This window comes from Leuresthes tenuis, unplaced genomic scaffold (assembly GCF_036924035.1).
Source record: "Leuresthes tenuis unplaced genomic scaffold, fLeuTen1.0.hap1 SCAF_3, whole genome shotgun sequence".
In the NCBI taxonomy this organism is placed as follows: domain Eukaryota; kingdom Metazoa; phylum Chordata; class Actinopteri; order Atheriniformes; family Atherinopsidae; genus Leuresthes; species Leuresthes tenuis.
Window position 1 is genome coordinate 18406680 of NW_027325357.1, and position 10934 is coordinate 18417613.

The 10934-nt window shown below is 38.9% G+C and overlaps 1 protein-coding gene across 3 annotated transcripts; it reads right to left on the minus strand.

Annotated features, from left to right (window-relative positions):
* Positions 1–2274: 2274 nt before the first annotated feature.
* Positions 2275–7953, minus strand: LOC140303497 (ADP-ribosylation factor 3). 3 transcript variants are annotated; one of them, XM_072382265.1, is made up of 5 exons: positions 7885–7953; positions 6114–6358; positions 5913–6023; positions 5702–5826; positions 2275–4435 (listed from the first exon to the last, which is right to left on the minus strand). In XM_072382265.1, exons 2-5 carry the CDS (start codon positions 6259–6261, stop codon positions 4274–4276), a joined length of 546 nt encoding a protein of 181 aa, XP_072238366.1. In that variant the 5' UTR covers positions 6262–6358; positions 7885–7953; the 3' UTR covers positions 2275–4273. The 3 variants fall into 3 exon arrangements, with proteins under 3 accessions (XP_072238366.1, XP_072238367.1, XP_072238368.1); XM_072382266.1 differs by having other exon boundaries at positions 7841–7890; XM_072382267.1 differs by lacking the exon at positions 7885–7953 and adding an exon at positions 7736–7822.
* Positions 7954–10934: the final 2981 nt, after the last annotated feature.

The window sequence follows — 10934 nt, forward strand, 5'->3', positions numbered from 1 at the left end:
ATACATACATACATACATACATACATACATACATACATACATACATACATACATACATACATACATACATACATACATACATACATACATACATACATAAAACAAAATGGATGCATTAATAACATATTTAAACCAGTTAATAACTATTAATATATATGGGAGCACTGGCTGCACTGTCGGAGTAAGAACACGTTGCAGATCTCAGAGTCTTCGCTGCTAAGTTTGTGTTTGTTAAATGAACAAAAACAGAAACGTGAGAACAAATCACTGCAGAAATGCTGACATTTTTGTATTCACCTAGATGAATCCCAACTCATTTGAACAACTTTGATTGATATTTAATCAGTGAAGAATGTTAATAGTTCACCTTTCAGGCAAACAAACCTGATGATGACTCTTCGTTTTCTCTGACTGAACATTAATGGAGAGGTCAATAAAAGCTCAGTCCTTATTTTTCTTCCTCATTGTTTCTCGATGTGTAAGTAGCTTGATCATTACAATGAGAGCAGACATGCGACTTTCTTTGTGCCTTGCATAAGCTGAAAACACTGACCATAGAAAGAAGCAGTCTCTAATGTTGTTGGCTGCAACAGAAAAACAACAACAAGGGCTGAAACAGGTTTAGAAGCTTCCTCCTTTCTGTTTACCTGCATGTATCACTCATGGTATGTTGGCACATTTCTCACGTCTGCTGTCTTAACCGGGAGACTTCGACCCCTCCACTCCTTGGTGCTGAAGTTCTTAAAACGTAAGATGATATTATTGCTGCACCATTGCATTGGTTCTGCATGAGTTTACAGCTGAACTTGGGACTAACTTGTGCACAGCAGCATTGTATAACATGACCAGTAACCAGCTTGACATGCTGATAAGAGACATTGAGTGTTTTCTTTCCACCTTGGTTGGTTTAGAAAAGCCTTTTCTGCCATAAGAGTGGACAAGCAAGCTGAACAGCTCTGTGGAAACTTGTTCTCCCTGCATGTCCAGTCTGTCTCACACAAGCACACAAGCACGCAAACACGTGCACATTATTTCTGTTTTTCTATCTGGTCAGGTCTGACAAAACATGATTGTGCAAAAGAGAGGAAAGCATGTCTGATTCACTGGAAATAATCACCTTCTTCTTTTCCTAATAACTTAGAAGATTGTTCCAAACCAATAGTTAATATTTGACCACTTACAGCAAGTCATTACCAAAAGTATTTATTCGCTTTGCTCCCATAGAAACCTGCTCAAAATCAAAAGAAGTTCAGGGAAATGTGAGGAGAGTTTGACATTGTAACCAGAATCCATAGTCATTGTCTATCTGGTAGAGACTGGTCAGCCTACTCAGTAAGCAAGTTATAATAAATGTAAAAAATAATTCTCCATAATTACAATTAATTCCAAAATCATGTTTTGGTCACCTGATGACTCTTTAAAGCCTTTTGTGGACAAATTTAAGGTTGATTTAGTTTGGAAGGCAAGGTTCCAATTCCTTCTAATTGACCCAATTTTTGTGGAGGTAAGGTAAGCTCCATTTCTTTTGAAAATCAAGGAAAAGTGATCATCTAATCACACAAACAGCCCAAAATGCCCTGGTTAAAGGGCTACCCTCTGTATTTTGTTTTTTTTCTCTGTTGTTGCCTGCATGGCTGGAGACAACAGCTGCTTGTAAGGAACCAAAGATGTCATCAAAGTCAACTGTTTAAGCTTTTCAATACTGCTGTATCGTCCTCCTAGGTTTTCAAAACTTATTATGTAAAAATAGTAAAAAAAAACAGTAACCCTTCTCTTAGCCATATTGTTAGAGTTCTCACAATACATCAGAATAATCAACTCTTCACAATTAATGAAGCGCTGTTTGAGATTTTTTGTTTTATGATCAAAGAACCAACAGGCATTCATCTTATTTGTTCGAACTGAATTGAACACGTTGTTGTCTTAAGTAGGAGGAGTAGTGTTGTGCAATTACACCGATCACAGCTGCAGACAACATGATCGTGTCATATGGGGTTGTTTCAAGGCCCATAATGTCTAGTAATTAATTTTAAAACAGAGGTGGTCACTGATACCACAAACAGAGTGTCGCACCAAACCATTTCAGGTGTACAAAAAATAAAGTAAATTCATGAATGATGTTGAACAGTCTCAAAGTGTCCTTGCTGTGACCAACATTCACTGCATAGATATGCTTGCTTTAGACTGCCCTCTACTGGTGGAAGGTCATAAACGTAAGAACTACTGTGCATTCATTTCAGCAGCAACAGTGACTGTAGCTGAAGAGACAGGACATACAGAAAATGGTTTTATTTGATATACAGCAGGATCTTGTTGTCTTACATCACATACAGATGTGTCCATGCATTCAGCAATGGAACATGGTCTTCACTGTTTTTAAAATCTACTAGTGTAACTATAACGGTACAGCATGAATAATCAGAAATGTTTTTTTGTTTTGTTTTTTCACACTGATTTTCATTGTTTCACAGACACAGTCTACATCAAAGTTTTTTTAAACCTCAAAGAAAACCAAAGAAATCTACCACCAGCGATGATTCCAGTATACCGGCAAAACAGAAGGTACTATACAACAAAACGTTTGCCTTATCATTGTGCAGTGTGGTGCAAAACCGGCCTTTGGAGGGCATTGAGAAATAAACCTTTTTATAGATAAATACATGTTACTTAAAATCAGAAACAAACCAGCTGAGAGTAAATCGATCTAAATGTAAGGCCACATAAACCAAAAGATCAAATTTTCAACTTAACGTATAATAAATGCTGTATATGATAGATGGACTGATAAGTTGGGAGTGGATGTACAATATGTGGTACTGTTGCTAGTGTATGAGTAGTCGTACCCATGATGGCACAAGGATATAGTTTTATTGACATAAGTCTGTGGGTTCTGTGGGTTCTGTTGGTATTTGACTGTGTCACAGTCATTTGCCTGCTGTTCAAAAGTGAGTTGTGGACATGCTGATTTCTGTAAAATCACCGACATAATGATCTGTTGACCCTGCTTTCCTTCACATAATTAAGCACACAGCACTGAAAATGACAGAATATGTATGCCAAATAAATATAATTACAGCCATTTATAGATTAATCCACAATTTTCACATTCAGTAGCACAATTATCAGTGACATAATCAACCCCCCGTTCTGCAAGATGAAAACACACAAGCAAGAACATCCAGATTCAGTTTGAATCCTCGTCTGGACACACAAAAAAGGCAGACAAGCAGCAGCTGGATAGGTATTGAGTTGACGTGCACGTCAACCTATATACTGTTCTCACAATAACTTTAATGGTATGGTTGTTAGTAAATGCTGCCACCCAATGCAGAAATTTATGTTTTTGCATCCTACTGTAATGATAAGGTCAGTTAGAGAAAAAAAAAACTACTAACACCTATGCAGCTCTAAGGATGGAGAAGTATGCAACAAGGCCAGCAAGATGCATGCAGGTTAGGCAATCGAGAGCGTGTTGTGCGCTTTAAATATTCAAAAAGGGCGGCTTAGGCTCTCCGGGTTGCCACACACATGGAATAGAAACACAGCACAGATATCAAAAGATTTCCAAAATGTGGCAGTAAGAGGACGTTTCTTTTGCAGTTACAGAGAGTTACCGTTCATGATTATTGCTGCCCGGGCTGCTTGCACAAACACACGGAGAAGGTGTCCACGCACACACCCACACACTAAATCTGAGCATCAGAGTGCTCAGCACTGCTCACACATGAGAAGGGAGAGCAATAAATTACAACCTGTTATGGTAGAATGAATCTGCGAGATGCGATTGTTCTCGAACATGGCTCTGTTATCCGGCAGGACAGGGAACAAGCAACAACTTAAAGAAAAAAAACAATACAAATGAACAAAAAACAGAAAGCACAACTGACGCAGGACTGCTCTTTGCGTGGATGACTTGCTGTTACAAAAGATAAAAGTGATATCTGACTGCTTTCTGACAAAGTGGAGTCACACGTGATTCTTCACAGCACCTAGAGACGAACATACGGCACCTAAGGACAAGAGGTGGACGGAGGAAAAGCAAGTGTCTGCTTACAGGTTAGTGTGTGTGGTTGAATATGAACATGAGGATGTGTTTCAAAGAACCACTGAAAACTATCAAGAACAGAGCAAAATTGAAATGTCCCCCACACCCAGAATCTTGCTTTGCACCCATTAATCAAAACCAGTGTTCCTAACCTGAACCCCCACCCCCACAGGAGAGAGAAAGCTGAATGAGTGCGGCCCAGTTTTTCTTTTTTTTTTTCCAGTTTTCTTATTTCTTGTTCTTCAGTTGATTGGCCAGCCAATCAAGACCTTCATAGAGGCCATCGCCGCTGGTGGCGCAGGTGGCCTGGATGTACCAGTTGCGGTGACGCAGGGAGTGTAGGCCCAACTTGTCTGTGATCTCGGCAGCATTCATGGCGTTCGGTAAGTCCTGTCAAATGTCAGAGGGAACATAACATCTTTTAGGGTTTCGACCTGATGGTTGAATATAACAAAACTACTGGAAACAGCATTAATATTCATACTTGTCATGCGTTTCGATATTGTCAAACAAAACCAACAATACATTAGGATTAGATTCTTGCAGATTAATCAGTAATGAAGAGTGAAACCCTTGAACCACACTAACCCACTTACACTTGTTTAAAAAAGTAGGTCCACAGAGGAGGACTTTTTGCAACATTTATGATCAAGAAAACAATTGACTCTGTGCCAACGAATGAATGTGACATGCTTAAACAACCCCATAACGAATATTTGCATTTTTATAATTTATTCAACAAATACCTCAGTAGATGTAATGTTCCACTGTGGAAAAGCAAGTATCGCCTTGGCCTCAAAAGCTTATCTCAAATTACCTATTGTGGGTGTTTTGCATAATTGTTCAGCAGGTTCAGAGCTTTTTGAAGGCTTTTGACCACTGTTTTATACTAAATTAATTAATTTGCGGCATAATGAAGGTGTTCTTCCATGTATCTGTCTTAAATCTGATGATATTTCTTTGCTGGGATTCAAATTTGACCCTCCTATTCTTCATTTTGAGCCATATTTTTGGGTGGTTATCTTTGGGGTTTAAAATCCACATCCCTTTATAGGTGATTTATTTAGGTCAAAGAATATATACGTTTTTAAGAAATGTTCTTAAGAAAAATCTATAACCCTTTTCTGAAGGGCTTTTTATGATGGCTTCACACACTTCAACAGTAAAGAGAAGGAGCAGGTCAAGAGTCTTTAAGTGAGTCAAGCTCCACCCGTCTCTCCCTAATGAGTGTCTAATCATGGCAACTAATTCTAACTTTAACTGATATGATAGTGCATAGGTGTGACTAGCTTTTTTTATATGACTGATATATGTATTTAACTTATTAAAATTGCTAAAAAAAAAAAAAATCAGTTGTACATGTGTTTCATTTGTTTGATTGAATCAATTCTTCGCTTACTGAAGAATGTTGAAAAAGTAAAAAATGTCCTGTGAGATATTAATTCTGATGGGTAGACTTTTTTCTTCATCAATCACAAAAATCATTCACTGGTCATCTTTTTAACCAGTTACAACTGTATTTGAGTTGTAAAAATAAATAATTATGAAGCAGACATTAAATTAGAGGGGCTCATCTCCTACAGCAAGCCAGTAACTGTATGTATTCATGTGCACCGTGCAAGTGTCTAGATAAGCAGAGCAGTAATGGTTTCTTGCCTGTTTATTGGCGAACACAAGGAGCACTGCATCTCTCAGCTCGTCCTCGGCCAGCATCCTCATGAGCTCCTCTCGTGCTTCATTCACACGTTCTCTGTCATTACTGTCCACCACAAAGATCAGACCTGAAACAGATATGTTGTCATATGTTTTTTTTCAAAAGGAAGAAAGGCATCAAGGCTGGTGTTGCTGTCTGATTAGCTCTGCTCACCCTGCGTGTTTTGAAAGTAGTGCCTCCAGAGGGGACGGATCTTGTCCTGCCCACCCACATCCCACACAGTGAAGCTGATGTTCTTGTACTCCACTGTCTCCACATTAAACCCTGAAAAGAGGAAAAGACGTCATGCATCATGTAAAACGAGCACAGAGATTCAATGTAAGCACGCATAAATGTGAAACACCCAGGACGCACCAATTGTTGGGATTGTGGTGACTATTTCCCCCAGTTTGAGCTTATAAAGAATTGTTGTTTTTCCTGCAGCATCGAGCCCCACCATCAAAATCCTCATCTCTTTCTTTCCTATGAGACTCTTCAGCAAATTCCCAAAAATGTTCCCCATGATGATTCAGGAGAAGATATCAAACTTCAGTATTGTGGCTGCGGTCCTGGTGCTGGAGGCCTTCCTGAAAAATCTCAGTTGTCCAGCAGTAAGAGGGCTGAAAGGAAACAGAACAAAGACCTGTTCAATGATACCTGTATATGTGTTACAATAATGACCCAAAATACCAATATGTTGGGATGAAGGCAGAATTATCAATACACCAAAATGCTACTGCTTACGCCCCCCTCTCACTTCTCTAAAACTGAAAGCTTATCTCACTTCGACTGAAAATGCACGCCGCATGACAGGTGCAGAGCTATGTTACGCACCCACAGTCATCATCAGAGAGGGTGATGGAGATACGTGTCTGTGCCATGACTTCAGGCTACAGCACAATCTGTTCAGACCCTTTTCTCTCTCTTTTTTTTCTCACTGCAACAATGCCAAGCCTTTAGGGCACATGCAACATGTCCTACATTACCAGGCTTGACTTTAACACATTTAACATGACCTTACCACAATGCCTCCTGTTGTAAAAGAGAAGACTGCATTTCCCCAGTGTTTTACACTCAACAGTACATCTCAAACGATTGACAATTTGCACGTGGAGCTAAACAACATGCAACACCTTACATCTTCTCCACAGAGTGTCGAACACACAACTGTCAACACAACAGAGATGTAGAATTTATTTCTGAGGTTAAAAAATAATCTCTTTTCCCAAACAGTTTCAACACAATCTGTGTGTTAAACATGGGGTATTCTGTTCCAGCCTAAACCAAATATGTCCTCTGAATGTACAAACACATCATGAGTACATCACATAATTAATAGTGTTAATCCAAACATGTGAGAAATCGCATTGATCCCACATCCTGAATTATTAAGTATATGTGTTATTTTCGGGGTGATTTGTGCGTGCATATACTTTCTGAGTAAATTCATTGATAAAGAAACAGCTGATTGTTGCTGCAGAGAATAAACAGACTCAGAAGAGTGAAATAATAGAATAAATATTATAGAAATATAAGTATTTCTGCCTATATATATACACATAAGAGGCTGGCTGCAGCCCTGTCCATGGTGCTGAAGAAGATCGACTCTCTTCTCCTCAGCTCTACCCCTTTCACAGATATGTTTAACCACAGGTTTGGCATCTCTGAATTTGGATATCATGAGGGAGCCGGGCCTGATAACGTTTAACCCAGCTCCGGTGTCTCAGGTTAGCCTGGGATGCTACGTTAGATAACGTTTCACAGACATCCGGCCGTCAATAACGGCCCATCCAAAATCCATCCGCCTGAGCTCCACCTCATTTCAGCACACATGCCAAACAATTTATTCCCTATCTTATCGATATAAATCTCATTTGACAGTCTCGATTTACGCTTCATACGCAGAATCGATTAAACGTGACGGCTGCTAGCGTCTGAACTGTCCTGATCCACCCATTCATCCGTCCGCTCATCCCCTCAGCGGACATCCTGCTTACTGCGAGCCGCCTGTCGCTGCTCCAGCCCGGCCAACAGCGTGTCCACACAAGCACCACGGGGTGAACGTCTATCCCACTATTGTTTTATCACCTGGTGGGACCTACCTGATGTGTATACCGTTGATGGTGAAGTCAGAGCCCTCACTTACCTTTTCTGAGCGGTCCTCTACTGAATCTCACGAGACTTTCAGGGCCAACAACTCGGCAGTAGGCGAAATATCGCGTTAGTTGATAGAACTTAACTAATAGTTGCCAGATTCTTTTGAAGAATGCGTAACCTGTTTCGTATTACGCAGTCTGTGTTTGTGGTTGTGTTTGGTTTGTTTACAGTTTACCACACTCATGGCCGTTGTTTGGTCAGTTTCACCATAGCTCTGTTTTCCTTCATGACATCACAATTTTATATCCAACATTGTAAAAAGTCAAATAGACACTATACTGATGGTTGGGTAATCTTATTTAAACGTTTGACCCGTGATTTCTGTTAATCCCGGTTTCTTATTGAATATTTTGGTGCTCTGTCACATATGTTTATGTTTATGCATTTAGCAGACGCTTTTATCCAAAGCGACTTACAGGTAAGCATGTAGGGTAAGGGGGTCTTGCCTAAGGACCCCTACTGGAGACAGTACCTTTCATGCAGGGGATTTTAACCCAGATCTCCCACATGAAAGGTAGCAATCATACCACTACGCTATCCAGCTATCCATATCCCACTTATTTGTTGGATTGATTTGAACTGTAATTGCCCATTGAGTTAACAGCTGCCATTGACTTTTTCTCAGTTAATGAGCTCTATAGATTATAATTAGCTTTCTTTTTTTTTTTTTAGTTACAGGGTCTTTGTATGGTGCCTGTTGGCTATAGGGAAAATAGAGGAACAGAGATATAATCAGTATTAATAATTACACCTGTGCTTTTCCTGTTATCACCAGTCAGCATGTCTGCTGCAAAGGCTTACTGTATCCGCTGTCCTCCCACGCTCTTCTAGTACTCGTCCAGATGGTCAGATCCCACCAGTGGCAGTAGTTCCAACAAAGATGTTTAACTTAGATTATGGGTCTCTTTACAGGTCAGGAATTCAAGGTTATATAAGACTATAGGCTGTGTCCTACAAAATTTAGACTTACATTTTACTCATGAGAACAAATAACTCATCAGCAGTTTTTTTTTTCTTGCTACAACACAGGCCATATAAACATGAACCATAATACAAATAAGTCCCAGAGTGAAGTCAGTTCAATTTTATGCAGCGATAGGCATTTGGTCATAATACAACTGCTGACCAGTCTAAGTGCTTTTTCACTCATAATGCTTCTAAGAGACAAATCGGGATATTTATCTTCCACTTTTACTGAACGAGTAAAGATTTTTACTGAAATTCTGGGTTGACTGACCAAAAATCAACGAGAAAATAGTAATTTTTCACGCAACAATAGATCAATATGGTCACAGCAAAATGTGTAAACTGGGTGTTTTTCCTCTTGATAATTTTTGAGCATATGGCAGTCTGAACTGTAAGCATTGTGATGCTGTCACTTTAAGACTATTTTCAGAATTTCTACACTATGCATTGCATCCTAATAAGTCAATTTTTATCTTCTCACTTACAGGAGTAAAATACAGCTTTAATATCAATGCATTAGTAATAATAATTCAGTAATATATGATTCTGTGTAACATTATGAAGGTCAGAGATGTCATTTTCCTGCATTAGTGCTTTTTCTTCTTGTATGTCTATAACAGTAGCCTCATCAAACTTGCTTACTTTTGCTGTAGTAACACTTTAAATGCAGGGGGATGAGCAGGATGGTAAAAAGTTCAGACTTATTTCTAAATCATAAGCTAAATACTTTTCTAAATGTAATAAATCTAATTGTTACTGAGCTCTTGTTATATAATGTTCCTCTTGTATGAGTGAGGTTGTTGAGCGTTCAGGAACTGATTAAGTGGTTACCAGCACTTAACTCTTGTGCAACATTTCAATCCACAGGTAGGGAACAAAGTAAAGTATCTGTTGCAAGAGACTAATTCCACAAACAAGCATAATGAGAACATAATTATGAAATGCTGCTTAAAAGGGTTGGGCTGTTCTGTGTAGTGTAACTAGATTTTTTTTTTTATGATTAAACATATCTATGACTCATAATGGCAGATCAGATCATACTGGGTTGTTTTTACCAGCTGTTTTACCAGTCTATTACCAAGCCGTATTTAGTTGCAAACACTGAATGAGTTGGTGGGAAGAGATGATTGCTTTTACATTTATCTTGCTCTGTGATCTGAGGGACGAAGCAGACTTTGTCTTCCGTTTGCACACCAATGAGTCATCAGTTTCTATCTCATTGGTGCACTATGAGTGTTTTCAGACAGCTTGCTGACTCAGACACATGTTTTGATAAAAAAAACAAGTAATTGAATGATCTGTTAATTCATTAATCTTGTTGGTTTCTATTAAACACACACATTAGCTTTGGTAAATCACAGCACTGATCATTATTAAGGCTCTTGCTTGACATTACATTAAATCAAATAATACTATATTAATCCCTGAGGAGAAATTTTAAATGAAATAAATATGCAATATGATGTGAATACATGGAGGAACATGGTCCTTCAACCTATCATGCCATTTGGCTTGAAAAACAGGATGCAGATATTGGTTTTAGTTAGCACCAGAACTTAATGCTAAACGTGACAAGCTCTCTTATGTTTGACACATGAGCATGTTACACAGATTCTGCAGCCTGTATTGATGATCTTTCCACAATATTCCACTGGGGAAAACAATTATTGGGAAAAATACAAGTTCTTAATACAGGTTTTTTTTAGCAGCCTTACTGGGAGCAGTTGGAAAAACAAAACCAATGCGGTAAAACAAACTGACTCCTTTAGCAAACACGTCCTTAATTCCTTGATTAATTCCTCCCATAGGTTTGGGATTCTGGAAAAATGGAATGGAATTTAGCAATTTGGCTTGTGTGACTCTGACACTAAGCTATTTCTGACCAGATCTTGCAGGAATGGAGGGGGCTGTGTGTGCAATTAAGCAATACAATCCTGGTGTTCTTGCTCAAGTTGTTTTGTGTTTAACGGAAGCATTACATTTGCTAAACTCACACTGGCTTTAAGTGATATTGGTTCGTCTTAAAGGCTGTCTTACTAACATTTTGTGACCCTGTAACAAAATACTGAGGGT